This window comes from Podarcis liolepis (assembly GCF_965112155.1).
Source record: "Podarcis liolepis genome assembly, chromosome: 3".
NCBI lineage: Eukaryota > Metazoa > Chordata > Lepidosauria > Squamata > Lacertidae > Podarcis > Podarcis liolepis.
In genome coordinates, this window is record NC_139557.1 from 90651506 (window position 1) to 90678541 (window position 27036).

General features: G+C 41.2%; 1 protein-coding gene across 1 annotated transcript in view; it reads right to left on the reverse strand.

The window, feature by feature from the left end:
* The window catches only part of ALK (ALK receptor tyrosine kinase), a 599157-nt gene that overhangs the window by 330232 nt on the left and 241889 nt on the right, over window positions 1–27036 (reverse strand). The window contains exon 4 of the mRNA XM_083496014.1: window positions 1917–2118. Coding sequence (XP_083352140.1) covers window positions 1917–2118 — 202 coding nt within the window. The remainder of the gene's footprint in view (window positions 1–1916; window positions 2119–27036) is intronic.

Genomic DNA, 27036 nt, shown 5'->3' on the forward strand with positions numbered 1-27036 from the left:
TTCTAAAATGTGGGACAAATCCTGGCTAAATCCATCTCTTGGGATGGCATAGGGGAAATGATTTTAGATATCACTCTCCCAGTACAATGTAAAAAAAATTCCCCGTGAGATATGAGGCTGCTTCACCTCAACACCTCTAGTTGTTGGGTTTTAGTTTTTGCTGTTTTGATTGTGTTTGTGTATGCTGCAACCCACCCTGGGGACCTCTGCTGAAGGGGGGTAAGAAATGCAATAAATAACCATAATACTCCTCAGCATCGCCTAGTAGGGCTAGGAAATAATCCCACCTGTAGTCAGTATATGCAATACTGAGCTAGATGGATCAATGGTCTGACTCAGAGTAGGGCAGCTTCCTGTAACCTCATGGAGCAAATGCATGAGGAAGAGGTGGGATCATGTCTTTCCTTCAGCAACACTGCATCCCAGTGGCCCAGCCCTGACCTCCATGCACATAGCTGAAGGTCTGAAAGAAGGCCTTATTTATGGAAAGCATTATGAATCAGCTTTCTACCTTCAAAGGTGCCAAGGTAACATGCAATAAGGAAAACAGTACAACAATAAAAAACATTTTATAAAAAGGAACAAAATCAAACAGCAGAATTTTAAAAACCATCAAAACCAAATGAAACAAAACAGCTCATCTAGCACTAGGCAAAGATGGAGCCAAACTGGCCTTCCTAAGAAGAGAGTTTCACACTCAGGATGCTTCTGTAGAGAAGGCCTTGCCCCAGGTACTCACCAACCTAGCCTCTCTTGGTTGTACATACAAATCAGACCTCTGGTGAAGATGAAAAAAATTGTGCAGGCTCACATGGGAGGAGCTCTTTCAGATAGTTTGGCTCCAAATCATCTAGGGCTTTATCAGTAAGAACCAGCACCTTGAATTGTGGTCAGCAACAAATTGGAAGCCAATGCAGTTGAAACAAGACCAGTTTGACAATTTTCACACTGGTTGCTATTTCTAAATACTCGTCCACAGCAGTCCTCACTCTTTAAGCTTTATGCATGCAGGTGCTTCATGTGATCTAAATACCTTGCACAAACATGGTTCCCACAGACACCCAGCTTACATATGTAGGCAGCATATCCCATGAACACACCCAGCTTACATATATATATGGGCAGCAGAAAGGGGCAGTGGGAACCACACTGATATCGATAGAACCCAAAGTGCATTCACATCTTCTGGAGTGGAGGGTGAGCCTGTGTTGTGGCTGGTGGAAGGAGGTTTCCCTAGGACTCCTGACTGAGACTCCAACCCAGACAACACTGGAAATACTGGGCTGTCCATCATGAAAGGAGACACCTGGGCAGGTTAATTCAAATCAATGTACTATATCACTCACACAATTGCTGGTCTTTAAGGTGCTACTGGAAGGAATTTTTTATTTTGACAATTGCTGAAGACAGCACAAACACTTGAATGGCAAATTGCAACATTTGTACATTTCTCGTGCTATTGTTTGATGATTAAGATTTCAGACAGGAAAGCAACCAGCAGAACAATGTGAAAGAATTACCACTGCTAATCAGAAATAATCAAAATATAGGCATGGATAAAAAGGAAAGTGAATTATCTGAAAGTAGGATTGGATATAAAGAGTGGGTGGTGGGAGTAAGTATGAGCGCACTGAAAGATATTAAGAACAGCTGGCATAATCATAAAAGCCCAATTTGAACTACAACTGACAGAATGGAAGTTACTTTATTGTTGCAGCAGCATTCCTTCTCCCACTTAATCCATCTAAGCTGAAGCATTTGCACAATGAAAGGTGGAGCTAGGAAACAGTCTACAGATGCCCCCACTCCTACAGATTCCAATTCTTAATTCGTTAAAAAAACACACTAATCCTCTTAAAGCTAAATTCAAGTGTTATGCATATTAAAATATTATATAGTATTTATGTTGGACCTACCCGTGCTTTTCTCTGCTCGGTATCAATGGGATTTTGTTGTGGCTTTCATCAGCATGGATAACCTGAGCGACATACTCCCCACTTTGCTGGAAGTATCTGTAGACAGCCACTTGCACAGTGCAGTCTTCACTAGTGCTTTTCAGCCAAGGGCTCAAAATGAGGAAGTTCGTGCTTTCTGATGTACTGAGGTATAGGAACGAACCTGCAATGAAAGAGAAGAGAAGAAGCTGATTACCCTCCCCAAAAGTGTAAATGATAGCAAGGATTGTTGTACAAACTAGGGCTAGCAGCTTCCTTTACCTTGAAAAACAACTGTTCATTCTAGAGTCAGTCTGGTGTTATTGGGTTGTTCATCTAAAATGCCACTAAAGTTCTAAAGTTTGGCAATCTGCACACAAAACCTGAATCCACATTCCAGGCCCTGATATGGAGCCAAGAAGAGCTACTGGGTCTTGGCATGTATGAGGAAAGCTGATGGTGCCATAAACCCAAATCAGTAAGAAATCTCAGTGCCAAGACATGCTCTTGGGGCTCAGGCACAGAATACCTGGCATATACTTGGAAAGGCATTTCTGGAACCATAGCCAGATTCTCATTAGTCCTCCTGATTGTAACAAGGAATATGCCAAGGTTGTAGCTATTGTCAAATTATCTTTCTTTTCTCTTTTCTTTTCTTTTCTTTTCTTTTTTTTCCTTTTCTTTTCTTTTCTTTTCTTTTCTTTTTTCTTTGGTCCTGGAACTGACCCTAGGAATTCGGAGTCATGTGTTTACTTAAACATTTGCCTTACTTGCTGACTGAGAAATGTGAACAACCCTAACCCATGTCTACTCGGAAGGTACTCCTATTGAACCCATTGGGATTTATTACCAGGTTAGTGGGATTAGGATTGCAGCCCTAGTTTCCATTAGAAGAAGATCAGTGGAGGATTGTGTAGTATTTTGGTTTGTTTAAAAACATGTAAGTTCAGCAGACAGCTTAAACATTCTAACAGACAGGAAGATGTGCTGCCTCACATCAGTTCTCCAAATGCAGTCAGTCTCCAAGATGCTAACACAGCCCTAATAAGGTTGCCATATTTTGAAGAGCAAAAAAGGGGACACATATGCTGACTTCTACTTTTAACTAGGGATCACTATGATGACTCTACCCATGAAAAAGGGGACTTGTCCTGGAAGAAGAAGAAGAAGAAGAGGAGGAGGAGGAGGAGGAGGAGTTTGTATTTGATATCTCGCTTTATTACTACCCTAAGGAGTCTCAAAGCGGCTAACATTCTCCTTTCCCTTCCTCCCCCACAACAAATACTCTGTGAGGTGAGTGAGGCTGAGAGACTTCAGAGAAGTGTGACTGGCCCAAGGTCACCCAGCAGCTGCAGGTGGAGGAGCGGAGACACGAACCCGGTTCCCCAGATTACGAGACTACCGCTCTTAACCACTACACCACACTGGACAAATGGCAACCCTACAACTCACTTCCCTTCCTTTTTCTCTGTATCTACCGGTAACTCAAACTGCAGTCTCTCTGTCTCTCTGGTTCGTTTCATACACACTTTGCTTAGCTCATCCATACCTAGTGAGGGAAACCCCCTCCCTCAAACCCAGCTTTGAGAATACATAGGCTGTGTACCAGCTTAAAATGCAGAGAATTTCTTCTTTTTCACAGCACAGTATTTCAAATGGCATTTGCACATTAGCATGGCTTGATTTTTACGAAAGTCCCCTGCTGTATGACCACCCCAGTGGGCAGAGACCAGACGGGCAGTTCCCAATTCGGAATGAAGCTGTTTGGGGGCAGGGAAAATGCATCAAAACACAGTATTTCACAAGAAACTACAGGCTGAGAATTGTGACTAGTTGTGTGTACATGGCTTCCCAAACAGTAATAGGTGTGTGCAGCACATATCGTTAGGATGTGCACCCAGGGATTTTTATTCATTAGTTATTTCAATGAAGAATGGGGTGGGTGGGACAACAAGACAAACAAATAAGGACAATGAAGAGGCAAAAATCTAGCAAAACAACCCCAACAAGAGTGGTCAGGAAGCCAAAAGAGGGAATTTTTCTTGCAGAGAAAAGGGCCCATGCCAAGCTGACTAGAGGCAGGGCTGCTTGTTTTTTGTTACTCATTTTGGAAAATGTTGTCTGTCAATGACAAGGCAGCCCTAATTTGCAGTAAAAGGCATTTTATATGCTATAGGCATTTAAATATATATATCCGGGACCTTTAGCATACATATGACATCCAAGGAAGAAGTGGTGGTGGTTTCATACCAAAGTGACAAACTGTGTTGTGGGGCAGTTTGACAAGGTTATTAAAGCTGTAATCTATTCATACATTGCCCAGAAGTAAGTATTACTGAATTAAATATTGCTAACTTCTGAGAAGACATTATATGTGCTGCAAAAGTGTTGCATACTATATGGACAGCCCCAGAGAGAAAAATACAATATTAACGCTAATAGAAGAAAAGAAGGAATTTTACTATTATACACAAACACAGAGTCTAACATTTCTACAATATTTGGTTCAGGATGAGTGCTTAATGTAATTTCATTACTACAGCAGTTTGTTCTGACATTGTTATTTTACATGCACCTAATCCATATTAAAGAGTTTTGTCATTATCTGGTACATCAGTTCTCTTGGAACTGACTTATTCAAATAAGGTGGCAGAGATTTATCTGAAGGATAGAAATAAATTTAAAAAAATATTTATATATATTTCAAGTTGTGTTTAAGTTCAACATTTTAGTCCTCTATATATTAAAAAAAACAAAGCTGTGTGTGACACAAAACAAACAAAAGATATATACTTACTAATCCAATATATAGAAGGAATATAACTACTTCAACCATTCTATAAATTGCCTGCTTGTAGTGAGTATACCAGATGCATCTTGGGATGAAATAAGCTCTTGCCTATAAAAACTCATGCCACAATACAGTTGTTAATTGAGGGACCATGCTGCTTTAAGTTCTAGAAAATACTAGAAGGCAAACACCACAAAGAGACTGCATGAATATTACTTAAGGCAAGGATAGGGAACTTTGGGCTTTCAAGATGTTGATGGACTCCAACTCCAGACAACCCAAGCCAGCATGGCCAATGACCTGAGGTTTTGGGAGCTGTATTCCAAAACCACATGATGGTTTGCCTGCTTTCTTTGCCAGCCCATGCCCTAGGAGCTCTGTCTGCCTGCAGCCATTCAGAGGAGGCTCTTGGCAGCTTCCCCTCTCATGGTCATGGAGAACTCAAACAGGACTCTGTATCATGCATTGAAGATTACATTAGTTTCCCCAGTATCTTTGAGAAAGGTTTGGCTTCTTGGACTATGGCCTCTGCTCCTTTGAGGAAGGACTTCTGGAGAAGGATGGGTAGTAGCTCATAGCGGCTGGAAAGAATAAGTTTGCTAAGAGTTGCATGAACCTGATCAGGAGAGCTTTAAACTAAATCCTGAGGGGAAGGGAGACAAGATTACAAAAGACAGGAGAACACCCAGTACTGAGGATAATAGCTTCAACTGATGTACAGGAAACTAAGGTGGTGCTTCAGAAACTGCCAAAGGGCAGGAAACTACAAGAAGGAAGCAGCTAGAGAAAATGACTCATGATTTCAGTTGTCTCTATAATAATGCACAGCCTGTAGGAAACAAGCAAGACGAACTTAAGCTCTTGATACAGGATGACAAATATGACCTGAAAGGCATTGCCGAAACCTGGTAGGATGAGACTCATGATAGGAATGTAAAAATTGAGAGTCATAACCTATTCTAAAGAAGAAGAGGAGGAGGAGGAGGAGGAGGAGGAGTTTGGATTTGATATCCTGCTTTATCCCTACCCTAAGGAGTCTCAAAGTGGCTAACAATCTCCAGGAATAGACCAAACAGGAAGGAAGGAGTAGGAGCATTATGCGTAAAGGATGAGTACACTTATGAAGAGCAGCATGGAAGGCAGATTGAGAGTATATGGGCAAAAACTGTAGGAGAGGGAAGTAACAGTGACTTTATTGTGGGTGCCTGATATAAAACTCCAAGCCAGATTGAAGACTTGGATGATCCTTTCCTAGAGCAGATTACCAAACATTCAAAAATAGGAGGCATAGCAGTCTTCTGAATAATCACTTTTCTATATGAAAAAAAGTATTATCATTTGGATTGCTATGTTTTCCTATTGTGCAGAGGTAAAAACAGCCTCTGGCCACCCAAGGGGCTTTTCCAGAATGCCCATCTCATGTGTGATGGGAAGGGCCTTCATATGTCAGAATGTCAGAAAATACATTTTCATTTCTGCAGAATTTACCACCAGTCAATAGCATGTTTTACAATCGTGTCTTTCAACCTTCTACCGAAAACCACAAGAATTAGAGCTCTAAATCATGTAGATTTAATCATGTATCTCTCAGAGGAATGCAGAAATCACTGAGATGAGAGAGAACAAACTGATCTCAGCTGCTCGCAGACATATTTCTGAAGGCTGAAGTAATTGCAAATTATAACCTTGCTGATTCACAGGATGTTTGATCATTTTTTTGTTTCTTACAAAGAAGGGTTTCTTATATAATAAAAAACTGAAAAGAAGCTAGGCTGTTTCTTGCTCAGGTTGGGCAAAGCTATGCAACAGAATGTTACTGAACGTATCTGACCCCCTAATAGTTTGATGCCAGCTAGCTAGCATAGCACAGATTGGGCCCTCCCTGCTAATAATAATAATAATAATAATAATAATAATAATAATAATGTGGCAAATAGTTGGAGTCAAGGGTGAGTCCAGATGTTTTGGTGGTCCACGGGCAGAGTTCAATGGCTCTGGAAAGCCAAGGGATGGATCCTGTAACAAACACTCCAGACTCAAGTGTCATTGCTGCTTACCTGGGTAATGGTCCCTGTAGCTCCGATTTCACTATCACCCTACCCCACCATGTCCTGGTAAGTGCTGGTGCTGGGAGGTTAACTCTGTGCTCCCACTCCACCTCCTGTGTTCTGCTGGATGGTGCTAATAGTCCCGCTAAACCAGCCTTCACAAACCTGGTATCCTCCAAACGTTTTGGACTACAACTCCCATAAAGTCCCATCAAGCACAGCCATACTTGATAGGTTCTTATATTCTATTATCCCACCAGGCCTGGCAAGCACAGCCACAGTTGTCATCCCAAAAATATGGAGGGCACAAGTTCTTGAAGGCTGAGGTATATCTTCCCCAACAATGATGGAACATCTCAGTATTAGAAAGAAAAAACCCTGAAGATGCTACCAGTGGAGCACAGAGCCTGAAAGATGATTTTTATAGATCCCATAGAACAGGGGTGGCCAACTCCCAAGAGACTGCGATCTACTCACAGAGTTAAAAACTGGCAGTGATCTACCCCCTTTTGGGGAGTTCAGGTTGAAGTTGTTGAGTTTTTTCAGGGAGGAGGTAAAATATTGAGCTTTTTTGTGGGGGGAGCCATAGTTGTTTGGCTTCTTTGCAGGGAGCCAATGATCTACCAGTGATCTACCGCAGACGTCCAGTGATCTACTGGTAGATCACGATCTGCCTGTTGGACATGCCTGCCACAGAACAAGAGATGGAACAGCTCCTTTATGAAAGCCTGACACAACAATGTCACTAAAACTTTCTCCTGTGCTCTCTGCAGTTCCAGCTGAGGGCAGCAATCTCCAGGGCTTTTGTTTGGGGTGTGGTACTCCTGGGGTCCTTTTATGAAGATAATTACTAGAGTTTTGCCCTGAAAACCCACTTTAGATTCTTATTGCCAAGGCTGCACATTCAGATTGTTTCTCATAATGCTGGTTCAAAAGAATCCTGCACAAAACTGCTCTATTTCACAATCCAGTTGTTATTCCATTGAGGATCCTTGATAATAAATCTCTTGTAATAAATACCCTGTTCTCTAAAATAATTCATTCAAGTCAGCCAGAACTCCTGCTAAATATACATGCACTGGGGCATCTAAATCTTCCTTATTTTCCCATTGTAAAAAGTATGACGTTGGCGATCTAACTGAGAAATCCATGTAAGAATATGAGTTCTTTCCCCCCCTAAGAACCAGACAGGCTATCAACAACAACAATACTAATAATTTTATTTATGCCCCACTCATCTGGCTGGGTTGCCCCATATCTAACATATGAGCCACTGAGCCTCTTGGGCTTGCTGATTGGAAGGTCGTGGTTCGAATCCGGAAAGCTGTCTGTGGACAAACACCGGCTCCCTCAGCCTGAAGTGAAATGAGTGTCGCACCCCATAGTCGCCTTTGACTGGACTTAACCATCCAGGGGTCCTTTACCATTTTACCATACAGGAAGGAAGCAATAGCAATAGCAAGGTACAGTAGACAGGGTATTTTTTTCTAGTGCTACATGCATAAGATATAGAATTAGATAAAGCACTATTCTGCCCAAATAGTCTCTATTTTTTCTGGGTTACCAGTTAACAACAACAACAAAAATTCAACTTTTTACCAGCCCCTCACCATAAGGTCCCAGGACCTTTGTTTTTAGAGAGCTATTCAAATGGCAAATGACCAACATTAAATTTTTAAATAATCATTCTCTATGGAATTTCCAGTCTTTATATTGTCCTCTTGGCAATCCCATAGTAGTAGTAGTATTCTGTCATTTTAATATAACACATGAAAAACTCAGACAGAGAATATGGAACTTGACCAAGGCTATTCTGGGGGACTATGGCTTAAACACAGATCTTGGAAATCCAAATCCAATGATCTCACCTACTGGACCACACTTCTACACAATTCACTTGTTAGCACAGTGATGTGGGAGCTACATTTGCTGGATTCCAAAGTCCTTCAGGAACATCTGTGTGTAATTGATGAGCCTGCTACTTATTCCACCCTGGCTTGGTAATATATGAACATGGTCACCAAACTGTGTTGACCCACTTCACATGAAAATATGCTTTGCTTAGGCGAAATTATTTTCTATAAGGACTTCTAATGATTACTGGAAAATCAACAGAGGCTTCCAATTTGGAGATGAGACAGACATAATTCCTCTTATATCATCACCATCCTTCTTGTTGTTGTAAATTCTAATGTTAACTACTCAGCATGGACTATAATTCTTATCTCAGTCATCTTCAGACCCCTCTGCAATGACTGCCAGTACTCCTGATCAGTTCACAGCTTAGCTGGGATTTGGCTGAGTCCAAGTCCAGTGCAATGGACAGCCTTAGTTTAATGTGTCTGGAATGCATTATCTGCCACCCCTTTGAAAATCTACCCAAAGATAAAAAGGCTCTGGAAAGACAAAGTATCAATTTCTATGTGTTTTAGTTGTGACTCACAAGAAAAATTGGCAGCATTTTTCTGAGAACCTAGACAGCATGTTACCGTTGTTTAGCAACAACATAAAAAATACGACCCGTTTATCTTTCATGGGTAAACCAGCAGACCAAATTAGAAGCTGGCTCCTAATCTCTTCAACAGTTTTTGATTTTCTTCCAGAAATATAGCCTGTGTGGAACGTTGACTGGGAGATAGTCGCATAAGTCTTTACTACAGATTTTTTAAAGCTTCATATTTAACTTCCTTGGACTTCATTATTTTTTATCTTAACTGGATACAGCTCTAATGAGGCCCTTGGGGATAATCCAGGGTGAATGAATAAGAGAGATAGAACACTACAGCTTCAAACAGATTCCCCCCCTCTCCTGATACCTGAGCACCTTGAGAATAAAACCTAAGATGAAAGGAGCCTTCACGGAATGTGTTGCTAGCATCATGTTCTACCATGGGCACAATTAAAATGAAATTCAAACACCAGGGCACTGCAGCAGCCCATGGTAAAGGCCCCAAGGTAATGCAGACTGTGCAGCTGGTGAATCTGATTAACACGCTGAACCGGTCATCACAGGCAGAATATTTACCATGTGAGGCACTGCAAGGTTTTGCCATAATCACCTCTTTAATTAAAGTGGGTATGAACCAATGTTATGCCTCCACAGCACCTGTATGAAAGAGATGAACACTGGGAATGATTATGCAATCAATTGGTTTAATTTTAAATTAATTAAAGACACACTACTGGCATAGTAAAAAATCTGTTGTCAGAAAGCACTGGATGCTTTTTCAGAATGCCATTCACAATGGTCATTCAATCTATCTGCAAGCAAAGCTGAGTAAGACTAGTGGTTAACCCAGCTCAGCATTCAATTTTCCTCTAGATATAATGAGGAAATTTACAAGCAGGGCGCAGAGGTGATGTGCATTGCCCATCAGTCTTAAGTATCTGCTAGTCAGGTCTTGTCATGGGCATAACTTAGCAGCTATCTTGTTCCGACATATAAAGAAACATAGAGCAAATATGAGAATGGTGGTGGTTAAAGGAACAGCCAGTTTTTAACCTTGGCTGGCTGTGGGAAACTGGGGTTCCCATGATAGGCTACCATTGTTTCCCCACCATTGCCCCATTTCAATATCACTTGAGAAAGCAAGGAAACTTGGGTCTCAATGATGTCGTATCTGTTACGGAAAAGGAGCAATGCGGCAGCGAGCTGCAGCTGGCTGGAAAGCAAAACATGATGGGAATGTTTGGGACTGTACCGTGAGAACAAAGGGGCAGTCTATTCACTGTGCTGAGCACCGGATTTAGCTCAGAGTGTAATTTGACCTGTACAGGAAGTACAGGAGGTGGAGTTTGTCTCTCTACTGTTGGAGTCTGAAGAGAGCAGACGTGTTTCTCTGTAATGCTGCAAAGACAGAAATAAAGGCATGTAAATAAATTTCTGTCTATCTCTTTCCCCTCCCTGGGGGGGAGCAGGGAGCAGGGAAGAGTGGTGTGTCCTTCTCACGCTGGGGAGGATCACCAATCGCGACCTAGCCTGTATCCTGCCGGGAAACGCAGACATGGAGGTCAACAAGGAGATCAAGCCGGGTGCCTGGAGAGTGGCCAGTTTCTTCTGAAAAGGCTTGAATCCGACATGCTATGTTTTGTTTTTCTACACTTTACTGTAGAGGAAAGATTACACTCCAACAAGTGGTAGAAGAAGAGTACTTTGAAATGGAACCCATGGGCCACACACTGCTTTGTTGTGTGGGGTGTGGGGAATGAAGCCAAAATTTGGTGCACACACCCCATTCTGCTTTCCCAAAGCCAAATGAGCAAGGTACCAGGCTTTGGAAAGGAAGCACAAGACTCTGGCAGGATCCTATAGTGGTCCCACCTGCTTCCCAAAGCTGGGAAAGCATTAACTAGGCTTTAGGAAGGAGGATGGAGGAATCTAGGACCCTAGAACCCTGTCAGAGCCCTTATACCTCCTTCCTGAAGCTCAGTGCCTCCTTGCTTGACTTTGGGAAGGCAATGCAAGGACTGAAGGGGGGGCGTGTCAAATGCTGTCAAGGGCTGCCAAAAAAATGCCCCAAGGGCCGCATGCAGCCTTTAGGTCATATGTTGGACTGCCCTGATGTAGAAGAACCTCACACATTGGTTGTATCCCTGAACTAACTGTGAGTAAGTCATAAAGGTAGATGCTTCTTTGGGCATAACTGCTCCTTGGGAGAAATTGGGACACTCTGGATTAAATTTATTTGTATACTGCTTCCTAGATTGTCAATCTCTTGTTGATCCACTGTTGTTAACTGAATAAATATCACTGGTTGCACATACTTTAGGAATGAGTATGTATGGTGGGAAGGCTGCTATATAAATACTAAGACAGATCTGAAAAGAGAAGACAGCCCAGTCAGTAGAGCATGAGACTCAATCTCAGGTTCATGGGTTCAAGCCCCACATTGGGCAAAAGATTCCTGCATTGCAGGGGGCTGGACTAGATAACCCTCATGGTCCCTTCCAACTTTAAAATTCTATGAATCTATGAGACATATTTGCAACACTGTTGTTGCATTTAACCATTATTTAAACGCACCCACTTACAGAAGGAGAGCAAATGGATGTGAATTTGCTGGCAGTGTTACACAGCAGGGGTTTTACTTCAATTCACTTTTTATTTAAACACCAATGGCCTTGGTCAATAACCCTAACACAATTTCTTTCAGAACAAATAATGAGAATCCTAAATAATGCTTTTCCTAGGCCATTTATGCTTAAATCAGAAGAATTTCCCTACAATTATTTTCTTTACAATCAGCTCATAATGCTTTTCTTCATGAATGAGTTAGTTATATTGTAAGTTGCTGTTTATTAATTTGCTGTTACTCCAAGCCAGATGCAGAAAAACATATTTAATCAAAAGCTCAATGGAATTAATATAGCTGACACTAAAATATATTTAGTGGTCTCTAATTGCAGTAGCGTTCAGTAGGAGACAAATGAATTAATCTTGCACTCAAGGTTTTTCTCTAATAGTTGCCAGACTGTTGGCAGCATTTCAAAATTAATGGCATGAAAGTAAATGGATGTTTTAGAAAATGAGTGACAAGGCAGGATCACTCGACATCAAAAGATGTATTCTTGTTGCTATTATAGTCAATTTCATGGGGAATGTACAAGAAAAGACTAACGCAAGGTATTTAAATATCCAAGCTTTCACTGCCTGTCTTTAGAGATGGAGAAGAAATTTGATTCAGTATGCATTTAAAGATATATCTATCAAATCTGCACTCTCTGAAACAATATGCAAACCAAAACACAGCTATCCTTTGAAATTCACACTTATGTGAATTTTGCAATACAATTCAACATTCAAATTTTACAAAAATGCATATATTAGAGGGAAGTGCCTAAAATGATATTAGTGAAAATAACACAGAGAAGTGCATTATATTGAGGAAAATTGCTTGCAAAAATGTGTCCATTAGTCGAAGTTGTATGTAAAAATGTATTTATTAGGAGAAACTCATATTAAAATGCTGGTGAATTTTCATGAGGGTTTTTTTAAAAAACAAAATCGCAAATGGCTGCAAAATGTGGGAAACATAATTTAAGATTGAAAACATGAGAAACTGAAAGAACCAAAACTGACAAATCCTGATTTGTGGGCTTCCCTGCAGGACACTGGCAGCCCACCTCAGAGCTGATTTGGGCCTCTCCTCTCAAGCAGCCAGAATTGATCTAGCCTATCTGAGATACTGGAGCAGGCTAAATGCCGTTGAGGATCATATCCTTACTAAGCTCTGCTGCTTAGAACAACTAAGGACAGGGGGCTGGGCACAAAAGCGCCAAGATAAGCTTAGGCCTTATAATCTCCAAATGGAGAACTACTTAGTCCTTAGCCCACATGACTGTAGAAACTGGATTTTTGATCAGGATGCCAACCTGACAGAGCATCCACCATTACTCTACTTGGTGCACTCTGGTACTCATCATGGTGTCCCGTTGCACCAGAAGCAGTTTAGTCATGCTGGCCACATGACCCAGAAAGCTGTCTGTGGACAAACACCAGCTCCCTCGGCCTGAAGTGAGATGAGTGCTGCACCTCATAGTTGGCTTTGACTGGACTTAACCATCCAGGGGTGTTTTACTTTGTCTTTTTACCTTTTACTTGGTGTATTGTATCTTTGAGATGACAAGAATCCCAAGAGCATGCCTGCCAGTTAGGTTGTTCAGTTAAAGAAGCTTAAGTCTAATTGATGGATGTTGGGACAGATGTAGGTGCTTCGTCAGTGTGTACCCAATGGGTTTCGCCGTACTAGATTCATCAGGTACCGTTTGGTACACACTGACCAAGCTTCTAGCTGTGGGACTACTCAGGAGCTATGAGGACATTACCGCTGCTCAGGTTGTTTAGCCTGTCCCTTTGCTTTGCCTGTGAAGGAGTTTTCTGACATCAACACTGGCTTCAGGATTCAATTAAAGGGTTTTTTGAATTGTGCCACCAAAAATATTATTTATGTGGTCCAGTGCCCTTGTAATTTACTGTATGTGGGCAAATGTTCTAGATCTTTAAGGACTAGGATAGGGAAGCATAGATCTTGTATGAGAAATGCTGTGACAAGTGCCCCTCTGGTGGAACATTATTTCCAGGAAAAGCACAGCAACACTGATATACAATTTTTTGCCATTTGGCAACTGAAGTCTGACCCATACAATAGAATTAATACTGAGAAGGTACTCTTGAGACAAGGAATTTCATTTAGTCATCTTCTTAATACAATCACACCGCATGGGTTGAATATATCTTTATTTGGGGCTTTTTCCTTGTAGTACTTTTAAAAGAAACCCTCGGTGTTTCACAGTCTCTACTCTTAAAGGTACACTAGTGAGCTCCCTCTGTGCTCTGCTCACCAGCAAGCAGCAGTTGCCTCTACTTATACCCAATGTGGGACCTTGTTCACTTCACAGGTGAGTCAGCCTCCTCATGGTCTGGAAGAGTTTACATTATATTGTTTGGCTTGGGTTGCTACCATTTTATTTTATGTTGTCAGCTGAGGAAGGAGTTTCTCTTTGAAACTGGGATCACTGGACTTCAGTCTTGTTTGCTACCACCGCTCCACTGCTCCCAAGAATCCCCTTGCACCGGAGATAATGAAAATATATTATTAATTGTAATACTGTACTTATTTTGGTGATTCTGGAGTACTGCTTACATGTACTGCATGCCTTGTAATAGCGGGTACATTGTGACGAATACATTCCTTATACTTTGCTTGCCATATATTGTGTCTTTGTATGCCGGCCTGAACCCCTGTTTTTTTCTATTTGTGTATGTTGCTATACAGTGGGTTCCTTATTTTTGTGCTAGAAGCTTGAGCAAAGCAGGGGTGGTTCAACCCTGAGAAATGGGAAATGGTGGTTTTAATGGAGGTTTTAGTCATGCAGGGGTGGAGGAACACTGGAGTTTCTTTACAAAATAAAAAATCAAACTGGTTAGAACATGGAGAAATAGCAGGAATGGGTACAACACAGAAGCTAACCCCAAAAAGCTAACACAACAGAGCCTTTCCAAACCCCCTTCTTGCTGTACTCAAACCTTGGTTTGAACTCACCCCCTGCTCAGGCCAATCAAACCTCTGCCATTGTTTAAAAGGGTGTGGGGATCGTCTCAGTATCCTATCTTCTCAGTTGACTGTCCTAAGTTGTCATTGAGTATTATCCACACCAGTAAAAGTTATTATTTTAAACATCTTTGAAGTGTGACATATATCCCTGAATCCAGACACGGTAAAATGAAAAGTAAAAATGAGGACATGGCACAAGAGTTTGCAGCGCAGGTGGGCACATATTGCTGGACTACAACTTCTATTATCCCTGACTGCTGGCTATGCTGTCTGGAATGATGGGAGTTAGAGTCCAGTAACACCTGAAGAGCCACAGTCCCCCCACCTCCGGTTTACAGTGATATAACTCATGTTGATTGTTTGAAATAGCATCAGTCTAACACATGGCAGGACCACCTAAGTATCAAGCACAGACATTTGATCTCTAATTGCTGGAGTTTCATATTTTCTGTTAACATTGCCCAGAAAACCAAACTCAGAAACAAAGCAAGCCTAGCTACTTCAGTTGACCATACTTAGAATGTAGAGCAGGCTTCCTCAACTTAGGCCCTCCAGATGTTGTGAGACTACAATTCCCATCATCCCTGACCACTGGTCCTGCTAGCTAGGGATCATGGGAGTTGTAGGCCAAAAGCATCTGGAGGGCCAAGGTTGAGGAAGCCTGATGTAGAATTTTAACAGTCAACAGCAAAATAGTTATTCTAAATATGAACTTCATCTTAACACTGCAGGGGAGATGGGTTTATAGGTTGTTTGTTTTTTGTAAGAGTAAACAGCTCCGACAGATTAGAGCTGTAAAGCTCCTTAAAAGGCAACATACACTGGGGGCCTCATGAAGAATAAATAAAGCAAACTATTTCATGTTACTGACTTTGATGAACAAGGGAAAGCATTTTCATCAGGGTTACAAAATAAAAAGCTATTAAGATGTAGTACACTTCACATTCTGCTAACAACACTTGAGGCCAAGGGTCAAACTCAAAGTGACTGTGATATGAGCTCTATGTCTCCTCTTTGAGGAAAAAATACCAGCTGTCAGAGGAAATAGGTATCCCCCCCCAGCAGAAGCTTTTTTGGAATAATGCTAGGTCATAATATAGTCACTACATTGCATGTTGTTCCAAGGACATTCTGGGGATCAAATGCTGGCCTCCAGCTACCAAGAAGAGCAGCAATAAGTTTAAAAAGAGAGAAATCAATGCTAGTGACCCACACCACCAAGTGCACCCGTGAAACTTTTTTTGGGGGGAGGGGAGATCATTCTCCTGAAAAATCTATGTAATTTGACCTCCTTCTGCCATTTTCACCAATCATCATATTGGGGTAGGCCATTTCATCTCAGCTCTACCTCTCCTATGTCAGATGTTCCTTGTAAAGTCACATGCCTTCATGTTCCTCAAAGCACCAGGCACATGGATTGCCATATACAGTGGTACCTCTAGTTATGAACTTAATTTGTTCTGGAGGTCCGTTCTTAACCTGAAACTGTTCTTAACTAGAGGCGTGCTTTTGCTAATGGGGCCTCTTGCTGCCACTGTGCCCCTGGCACACCAATTTCCATTCTCATCCTTGGGCAAAGTTCTTAACTCGAGGTAACTCTTCCAGGTTAGCAGAGTTTGTAACCTGAGGCGTTTGTAACCTGAGGCGTTTGTAACTGGAGGTACCACTGTACTTTACAATGTTCATCTCAGGGAGATTCACCTGCTCTCATAAACATTTGCATTTCATTGTCTAGAATCATTATTGGTACAAATATTTATATATATAAATTCTGTCAATGAGACACTTTCAGAAGGTACGTGGCAGCTGATTGCTTTTTAAGAAAGCTCCCTATGGCTGATATGGAATTTAGCTTGTTGCTGCTTCTATGTAATTTCTATGTCAAAACAACCACACTGGTGGCTACTTTATTTCTGGGCCCAGTTCAAGGTGCACACATGAAAGCTTTCAACTACTTACAGCCCAAATATCTGACTATCCTTCCCCACTGACCCTCTCAGGTGTTAAAACCAATAGAGGGGGCCCTCTTGGTAGTCCTACCACCCTCAAAAGTTCACCTTGTGGTGGCCTGGAAGAGGGATTTTTCTTTTGCAGCTATTAGGTTGTGGGATTGCTTTCCAACAAAAGTGCACCTGGCACCTTCATTATATGGTTTCCACCATATGCTGAAAACACACTTCTTTACTCAGACTTTTGACACCTGAGAAGTGTGTTTTCAGGACACTCCCCATTCTGGTGAATGCAATTTGCGTTAAATTGTTGTAACCTGCCTTGATGGTGAAGGACAGGTAAATTGGAAATAATAATAATAATAATAATAATAATAATAATAATAATAATAATAATTATTATTATTATTATTTGATCATTTATTATTATTATTGATGATGGAACCATTGAACTGCAAGGGACCTCTAAGGTCATCCATGCAGGACAGCTAATATTACAGTATCATGATGGGTAGCAACCCAGCCTCTGTTTATAGCAAGATGGAGTCATCCACCTTCCACCTTTGTTCCACTGTCAAGCAACTCACAGCGTTAGAAAGGTTTTCCCAAACAATCTTAATGACACTTTAACTTTTGTGCTGTTGCTGCCTTGAATTTTCTTGTGAAAAAAGGTAGGATATAAGATTTACAAATCGGTATCACAACAGCACCATGGTATCTGGAGAGAGAGGAAATTATTTTAACACAGTGGAATGATAAACCACATATGATGGTAATTACATTTTACTTGCTTTGCCCTTTTCACAAAGTTAATTTCATACTTGCGCACTGTCTTTTAATATGATGAGTGTACTGTCAGCTGTGCACTTTTCCCTCTGTGTGCCGGATTAATTAGCTGCTTGGAATGTTGGTTGCCTTTTCTTCCTCAGCAAAATACTTACATTATGATAGAGAGTTGGTGGCTGAGTATGTTTTGATTACAGTAGCCCAATGGTAATTAAGATTATAGATGTTGATTTTATGTTGGTTTTGTTAATTTCACTCTCTCTGACAGTTTCATTCCAGGCCTTCTTCTGGAGGTTTTGCTGCCACTGAAATACTGTTTAAAGTAAGCAGAGAGGTACATGGATTCCTCTTGGAAACAGAGGGTGTCTGCTGCCATGTGAACAGTACCAGAAGGGGATCTGTCTAGTGGAATCACAAGGACTTGGAAATCAGAACAGAGGAGAATTTTGGGGTGGTTATTTGTTACTGTTTAGTCGTTTAGTCATGTCCAACTCTTTGTGACCCCATGGACCAGAGCACACCAAGCACTCCTGTCTTTCACTGCCTCCTGCAGTTTGGTCAAACTCATGTTGGTAGCTTCGAGAGCACTGTCCAACCATCTCACCCTCTATCGCCCCCTTCTCCTGTGCCTTCAGCCTTTCCCAACACCAGGGTCTTTTCCAGGGAGTCTTCTCTTCTCATGAGGTGGCCAAAGAATTGGAGCCTCAGCTTCAGGATCTGTTCTTCCAGTGAGCACTCAGGGCTGATTTCCTTCAGAATGGATAGGTTTGATCTTGCAGTCCATGGGACTCTCAACAGTCTCCTCCAGCACCATAATTCAAAAGCATCAATTCTTTGGCGATCAGCCTTCTTTATGGTCCAGCTCTCACTTCCATACATCACTACTGGGAAAACCATAGCTTTTACTATACGGACCTTTGTTGGCAGGGGTGGTTATTTAACAACATGTATTAAACCCTGAAGTAGTTTAGTCTCACAACTTCCCCACAAGGTGGGCCACAACCTGTGAGAATGTGGAGACTTTTCTTTATATATTCCTGTATGTCATTCAGGAGGCCCTTGAGGAAGCAATAATTTTCTGACAGTAAGAACTGTTTGATAGTGGAACGGACTACCTCAGAAGGTGGTGGAGTCTTCTTCAATGAAGGTGTCTAAGTGGAAGTTGGGTGGCCATCTGTCAGAGATTCTTTAGCTGTGGTTCCTGCATTGTAGGGGGTTGGACTAAGTGACTCTACAATTCTATGATTCTAAGAGGAGTGTCATCCCTGTCACATGTGGACATAAAGTTATGAAAAGAGAAACACTGCTGCCCTTTTGGCAATGGCACCCTCCAATGCCCCCCAAATTCCCCTTTCAGCCCCCATCCTGGCTGAAAGTAGGACCCTTGATCAGCACGATATCTCTGAGAAATTGCACCTCCTCCCACCAACCTGATCTGGGGCCTGATCCAAGACTTTGGATTAGTCCCAACCTGGATCTGCCCCTGAACTGATTTGGATATAGTGTTTTAAAACCACGATTAAATAAAGGGGGACAGAGAAAGGGGGAGGCATTGTGCATCTTTCCCTGCTTCCAACCACACTGCCGAGAGCACAACTGAGTCTTCCACTCACCATCTGGGGAACCAGCAGGAGAACACAGCCAAAATTAGCAGGACTGAATTTGCTGCTAACCAGTTGGTGAGCAGAGGATTCAGAGGATTCAGTCTTCCTTTACCAGGGAATGTGCTGGCAAAGCAAACCCTGGCAGCCAGCGGGATTGAATTCTCCCTTCACCAGCTCATGAGTGGATGGTTCAGTCCTGCTCATTTTGGCTCTGTGTGCATGTTTCCCTGCTGGGAACAGGTGCGCTTAGCCCAAAAACACGGCACAACTACTTCCCAGCACTCTTGCAAACAGCTGCACTTGGTTCTTTGCAGAGGCTGCCTGCTCTTCCAGCCCTATTTTTAGAAACCTAGCTGATTTGGAAATTAAAAAAATTAAAAAAAAAAACGGATCCATTTCAGGCATGCACCAGGTATCTTGTTAGCTGCACAATTTTAAACAGGTAATTTCACAATCATATGTGGGAGTGGGATTGCCCATCTTGACCAACAGAGCAACCAATATTTGTGAGAGGAAGACAGCACAATTAAGAAACTGCATTTATCTTTGTTTGTTTTTTTGTGGGTCCCAGGTAGGGATGTGCATTAAAAAAGACAAATGAGAAATTTTATCACTCTTATCAAAACTGTTTGCTTCCCTCTGAATTCTTTGGATGTTTCCTCCAAGCTGAAGGCCCCATATGCACCTCAAAGTTTTGCTTTTAATAAATTAATATTTTAAACACTTGGTTTGTCAGGTACCAGCAAAATGCCTTCATTAGCACCCTAAGTAGGGGCAGGCTTGGGTAATCTTTTGTAACATGGCACTTGTGCAAGGCCAAAATTTGGTGTCCCCAAATGAATCTTCCCAATTGTGGATCTTCTCAATTTTGTGCTCCCTCAGCTCAGCACCCTTTGCAGGGGAACTGCCCAAACCACCTTAACTCCAACTCTGCTGTAAACCAAGCACCTTTCTATTTCTGCCTCCTCCATGTAGTCCAGTTCTGTGCAGCTGTATGATATGGTGTATCATATGCACCATAACACACTGTGCTCCAACTGTTGGCTAATATTAGGCTGGAGGAAAAAACAACAATCCCAGCAGTTGCTCTTTACAGAGGTGTGTATTCAAATCGTGCACCTCCATACGTAGGTGTGCTTTGTACTCTGCAAGCAGTGTTATCATTGCTTTATTTGGCAAGTTGCAATTATACCCAGGGAAGAAGCATCAGAACCTCAGGTACCAGAAACACAACAAAGAGCAATATGAAAGGCATGGTTTTTAGACCGTAAGCATAAAGGCAGAACTTTGTTGTTTTTTTATATGGTACAACACCTTGAGAGTTATTATTATTATTATAAAGGCACATAGGAAATGATAAATATTATTATTACTCTGTTAGGGAAATTTTTCTATGAAAATCTTATTTTGTTCTAGCAAGATTTGTATTATATGTACTGATCAAATCACTGGGGGTGGGCGGAATGGATATAAAGATTCCAATATTGTATTCTCTTAGAACTATATGTCGTCTTAACTCAATTCCTAAATGACTCAACGGTGGTTTATAGCCCGGCTGATACTCATTGAACTGAAGTTAATTAAAACTTAAAATGCAGCAGTGAAATTAAAGCTTTACCGCTGAATTTAAATAATCCAGCACAGTTGATCAGTCAAGTTCAACGCAGCAGGACCTCAACAAAATTGTGTTTCTTCTCTACAGTACTGCGTAATGTTGTGTGCACTTTGTGTGGAAGGCCCCAATCCTGCTTCCTTCCGCAAGGTTTATTCCTCTGAGCACAGTAGGTCTTGCTTCTTCCTTAACCATAAAATAACCTCCATATACTGGGAGAATTAAAATATCAGCAGACTTGAGCTTTATTCAACTAAATAATTATGTGAGCAGAATAGCTTACACTTGTGCAATGGGACTTCCCTTCTTTGAGCACCCAAATCTGTTCCAAAGGTTTGGAACAAGCCCCAGAACCGATTTAAGGGCACATGGGGAGAGGGGAAATCCCAATGCACAAGTAGAAGTAATTCTGTTCATGCAAGGAACTTATCTGGTTCTGAATTAGTGGGATAGAACTGGCAATTTAACCTCTGGCACAATTTACCTGAAAGGCGTGCTAAAACATTCCTGTGGAGCAAACATTTGTCCCTCTTTTCCACAGGCTGCCCACTGCCTGAATAGCAGCAGCTTTGGCATAACATCACTCAGAAACTGGGCTGCTCTATCTGGGAAGTGACCCCACTTACTCAGGGATCACTCAGTAAACATGATTTATGTCACAACACCACACAGCCAATCACATTTGTGTATGTGATGGTGAAGTCATGAAGTCCATACAGTGTAAGTAGAATTCCTGGATCAGTATTGGCTTTGCTGTGAACAAACCATTTGTCCCCTTCTGCAATGTCGAAAAATGAAAACAAAAAAAAAAAACTGCTGTGTGGAGGATGCTTTTTGGAGCTGATAAAAGTTTAGGGAAAAGCAACTCCCCTTTCAACTCAGCCCTAGTAACTAGTTGTTATGTTTAAGCCAATATAAATGTATGAGAACAAAATGTATATGAATAATACAAAAGAGACAGAACAGTTCTTTTTGGCTTTTATTCAGAGCACTTTGCATAGCCCAGTACAGTCACAAAAACTGGAAAAACCAAAGCACAATATTTAAATTTGTGAGTGTTTCTGACAGCATAACAGAAAAACGTGTCTGGTACATAGTTTGAATATAGGGGCCCAAAATATAAGGCCCCTATTTAATCTAGTGCTGGAAACCAGAATAAATATGCTCACATTTGTTCCCTAGTGCTGTTGATTTTTTTTAACTCATTAGTGTCATGTTTTTTCTTCCTGGTTAGCTATTTGATTTCTGAAAAGCTGTGCACACTAATTCTCTTTTAAGTGAGTTCCCCCATTATGGAAATCCTGACTATCTGTTTGAATGCTATGTCCTCTATTAATCTTCCTATTCCAGTTAATAGCCTCTTAGCGCTGTGTTTGAATTAATCCACCACTTGCACAGCAGCTTGGTTGTAGAAAACTGAGCCCTGGAAGTAAAGTTGACAGATTCAAAGAAGTGCCGGGGATGTTGTATCATTAACAGTTGATTGAAAGGAGAATTCTGGCTGGCACAGTGTCTCCCGTCAAAGTTATGCATTGTGGGCCAGTATGGGCATAACACTACTGTTATGTACTGAGTTGACTAGGATCCAAAATGCAGCAGTCTGATTGGTCCTAGAACAATAGGACCCAAAATGCAGCAGTCTGATTGGTCCTAGAACAATAAGAATCAGAATGCAGCAGTATGATTGGTCCGCAGGAGCCACCCAATCCAGCTCCAGATGGAAGTGAATCCACAAACTGATTGGCCTACAGGAGAATCCTGGAATTAGCCAATCACATGCAGCCCATTGTGTAAATAATGTATATAAAGCAGATATTTTGGGGGAACTTCCATTTCCTCCTCACCACTATGAGCTGAATAAGGAGCATGAAATCCACCCTCGACTCCGAGTATATTTCAACTACCAAGTTCAGAAACTGTGGCAAGCTTCCCTAAACTATCTGGGTCATGGATACATATAGAATTGGGAGAAAGGGCTGTGGGCACCACCAAAAAATGGCTACCATGTGGGTGTGTCCCATCTTAAAATGAGAAGACACACTGGATCTTCTTCGCATTATATTTATACAGTGGTACCTCAGGTTACATACACTTCAGGTTACATACGCTTCAGGTTACAGACTCCGCTAACCCAGAAACAGTGCTTCAGGTTAAGAACTTTGCTTCAGGATGAGAACAGAAATCGTGCTCCGGCAGCGCAGCGGCAGCAGGAGGCCCCATTAGCTAAAGTGGTGCTTCAAGTTAAGAACAGTTTCAGGTTAAGTACGGACCTCCGGAACGAATTAAGTACTTAAACCGAGGTACCACTGTACAGGATTCCCTGCAAACCACGACCTAATTAAACCTTATAATGGCATCTATAGACTGCTCAGTAAGGTTAACTGATCCAGGGCTTGCTAGCAACACCATGACAAAAAAGGGGTGGGGGTATCAAAAGCACTATCACAGATCTTCATGATTTTATCAGGGCATGCCCCCCAAACAGCCATCAAACTGCTGGATGTATCTGTAGATACAAGCACCATCATGAAGCTCCTTTAGGATCTATGTGTCAGTGCAAGGTTTTTGTACAACCTCGGTACTGATAACCTCCATATTTGTTATGGTCCAGTCAGTGGAGACAGAGGCAATCTGTAATTTGATGGTGGCTTGAGAGATCCTCTACTAACCCCTCAGAACAGCAGACTAGTTTAGAAGGTGGAGCCCTGGCTGCATAGGGCAAAACAAGTCTGTTTTCTCACACCTCACCCCCTCCCACCCCCACAGGTCTCTGCCACTTGAGGTTCTTTCCACCTGATATTAAAAGACCCACCCCACAGAGTGAGAACTTTAATGCCAACGCAGAAAAAATGATTCTAGAAATCATGTCAAAATGTTTACCGTATAGTGTCATTGTCAACTCTGCAACTCTAACCTCTCCCACCCGAGTCTCCTTTTTATTCTTCTTCACGGTGTACATCTGTATACTCTTTTAGTACTGCAGGGCAAACTGATTTGATCTGGTAAATTAATTTCATGTTTGCACTGCTTTTTACAATTCAATAAATAAACAAATGGAAAGTGATTTCCAGGGCTTCATTTATGCATTGCAACTGGTATCAAGTTTGCCAGCAACAAGAACTTCGAGTTGCTTGTTTACTGCCTTTTAAAAGCAAGGCTAATACAAAATTAATTTCCCAAATCAAATAAAAGATAACAGCCAGGACACATTTCCTACATGTCAGGCTTTAATCTCACTTATGCATTTGTTGTTATTTTCAGTAATGTTGTATCACATATAATTAGAAAACGGAATCCTTTGGAGAGAAAAGGTTTTCTGATAAATTGGACTAGTTCACAGTGTACAGGGCTGTGAGATCCCAAGCTGTGTTTCTTGATATCTGAATGCCTTTGTGAGGATATACAATATTCATTTTGTCTTGCATCCACCTTTAGGGTGACCAAAGACCAAGGAGGACCTTTTGTAAAAGAGGTGTTGCATGCTATCATACAGAGGGAAAAACTGCACCTTTTGAAATTCCTCTGTTTTTAAGGTACAAAATTGTCCTCTTGACCTCCTATTGCATCTGTTTATCCTACCTACTGCCTACCTACTTACTGCCAATGAGGTGCAGGTTTATAGGCTGTCTATTCTATCACAGTTAGATGTCACTCCTGTCTTTGTGTCTATTCTGGCAATACCATGACAGGACCTAATAATATGATCCACAACATCAGCGGCTTTTTCACCTGGTCATCCTCCAATGTGATATCTGTCATCACTATCTTCCAGTGACACCCTTCTGCATTCTACATTGGACAATCAGGCTAGGCCCTATGCAAATTATTCAGTTTATTAATTATTTAGTTAAATTTATATACCACCCTTCATCTAAGGATCACAGGGTGGTTTGCATAACATAATAACAACAGTTCAAAAGGCCATAGATAGTTTAATTAGTCGCCTGGGAGAAAAGGAAAGTTTTCACCTGGTGCCTAAATATATGTAATGAAGGCACCAGGGAGGCCTTCATTAATAATGGGCACTAATCTGACAACAGAAATGGCAATGTTTCCAAATGTGGGGGGAGGTATTTCAACTTCCGTGGATGCTCTATCCTAGTCCTAAAGTGGACATTTTTGACCAAAGAAACTTCAAAGAGATGAATCCCTTAATTAGCATTCATCAACAGGTTTAATTATATCACCTGTGGCATGAATCAGGATAAAGGTTTTATTGCTCTATGTATGTTAATTAGCTCACCTATGCCAACATATCTCTGTGCTAACCCCCAACAACTGGTTTGTGAATGGCCACTGTTAATAAAATCATTGTTATGGTCTGTACCTCGTGTATTCAATTTCCCTCTGACCTTACGAGTAACAAACCCACTCAACTGTGTGTTTATATGTGTATCTGTATCTCAGGATAACACTTCATACACCTACTTCACGAAAGCATTTGCTGTGGCAAATTTGTTAGTATTTAAGCTGCCACGTGGCTCTTTTTTAGTTGTTTTATATAAAGTCAAACACTTGGCACTAGTACAGAATCAAAATTTGAGACTTGAGATGCCAGTGGATATAAGTATGGTCATGGCCAGCGCTGGCAGAGATGTTGGGGTTTTGCTGTTTTAAGATCAGACTTCTGTGAAGATGTGAATGCAAAGCTCTTTATGAATTCTATCTCATACAAATGTTCTCCTTGATAGTTGATAAGCTGAAAAAATTGTGTGTGTGAAATAGGACATACAACGAATCTTTTCTTTTCCTTTTTACCGTTTACCCTTTTAAAAACAATAAATCTATGGTTAAACTAGACTATAAACTCATGCAGCATCTCCATATTACTTGCTAGCCCAGTATATCATCACATTGATTATTTACCCATACAAACATCATGGGAAGCCTGAAAATAAAAAGGAAGATCTCCCATTTAATAGGACTCATTGTTCCATTTCCCTCAACCTATAATCCAGCCTACAACATGACCAGAATTCCTATTAACCTACCTGCTTAGGCTTTCTCCAAAGCAACTCCATTTCTACAATAGTGTTTTTAAAATATGCATTTAACATATTTTAGACAGCAAGCCAGTACACTGTAGAGCTGTAGTAACTCATCATGATTTTAAATCCATAAACAGAATATGAAATATGTCATTATAGAAATCCCCCTACACCAAAGCTATGATTTCTATTTTAGAATACGAATGGGAAAGCAATGTGCATTATTATGTTGATTTTAAAGCTACTCAGTCTTCTAACTATCTTCAGTCACTTTCCAATCTTACTTAAATTATCTAATGAGAGACAGATTTGGACACTCTGACTTCTCATCATTCCACTAGCTCTCTGAACAAATTATCTTTAGTTCACTGACATTCTAATTTGCCAGAGAGAGACAGAATTGTACAAGGAAGTTTCTGATCTATAATATTTATCTTGCTTGGCTACAATTATTCCTGCCTCCATTTCAACCATTCACCACTGTACAACATGAATGAGGAAATACAATTCAATTTGTTCTGAGCTGGCTGAAGATAGCAAGGTCTTATTTAAAGGCAATCCTGTAAGGCATTAAAACTGCATTCCAAACAATGTTAATTCTAACCAGAAGCATATAACAGAACTGTCAAAAGAATTGACTGGACAGCTGAGAAGAATGGAAATGAACTAGGAAGTAAAAGTCTGACAACTTACTCTGAAAAACAGTATGATTCATTTCAACAGAGTTTGCTACAAAAGGGATTTTATTCAGGCAATGTTTTGGGGAGTGACCATAGGAGTGGGATACCCATATCAGCTTTGGTGATCTTTGCAATTTCTCTGGGGGATGATTGAGCAGGAATGGCCAATAATTTTAACTGACAGACCATGAGTTTAAGAAATAACACAACACATGCCAAACTTCATGTCGAAAGAATCCCAAGGTGGGAATTTACCACACCTGGAAGAAATGCTGCACATTTGTGGCTATACTTTTAAAATAGAAGGTGGGCCTGATTCTCACAGTGGCCGACTGGATGCTTATGGGAAGCCCAAAAGCAGGACATGAAGGCAATCTCCTGCTGCTGTTCTCCAGTGACTGGTATTTGGTCATGGAGGTTATATATAGGCATCATGACTAGAAGCCATTGATAGCTTTATCCTTAATAAATTTGTTTAACCCCCGTTTAAAGCTATCTAAGTTGCTGGCCACCTTGAAATTCCAGTGCTTAGCTGTACACTGTGCAAATAAGTACTTCCCTTTGTAAACTCATCCTCATCCTCTCCAGCA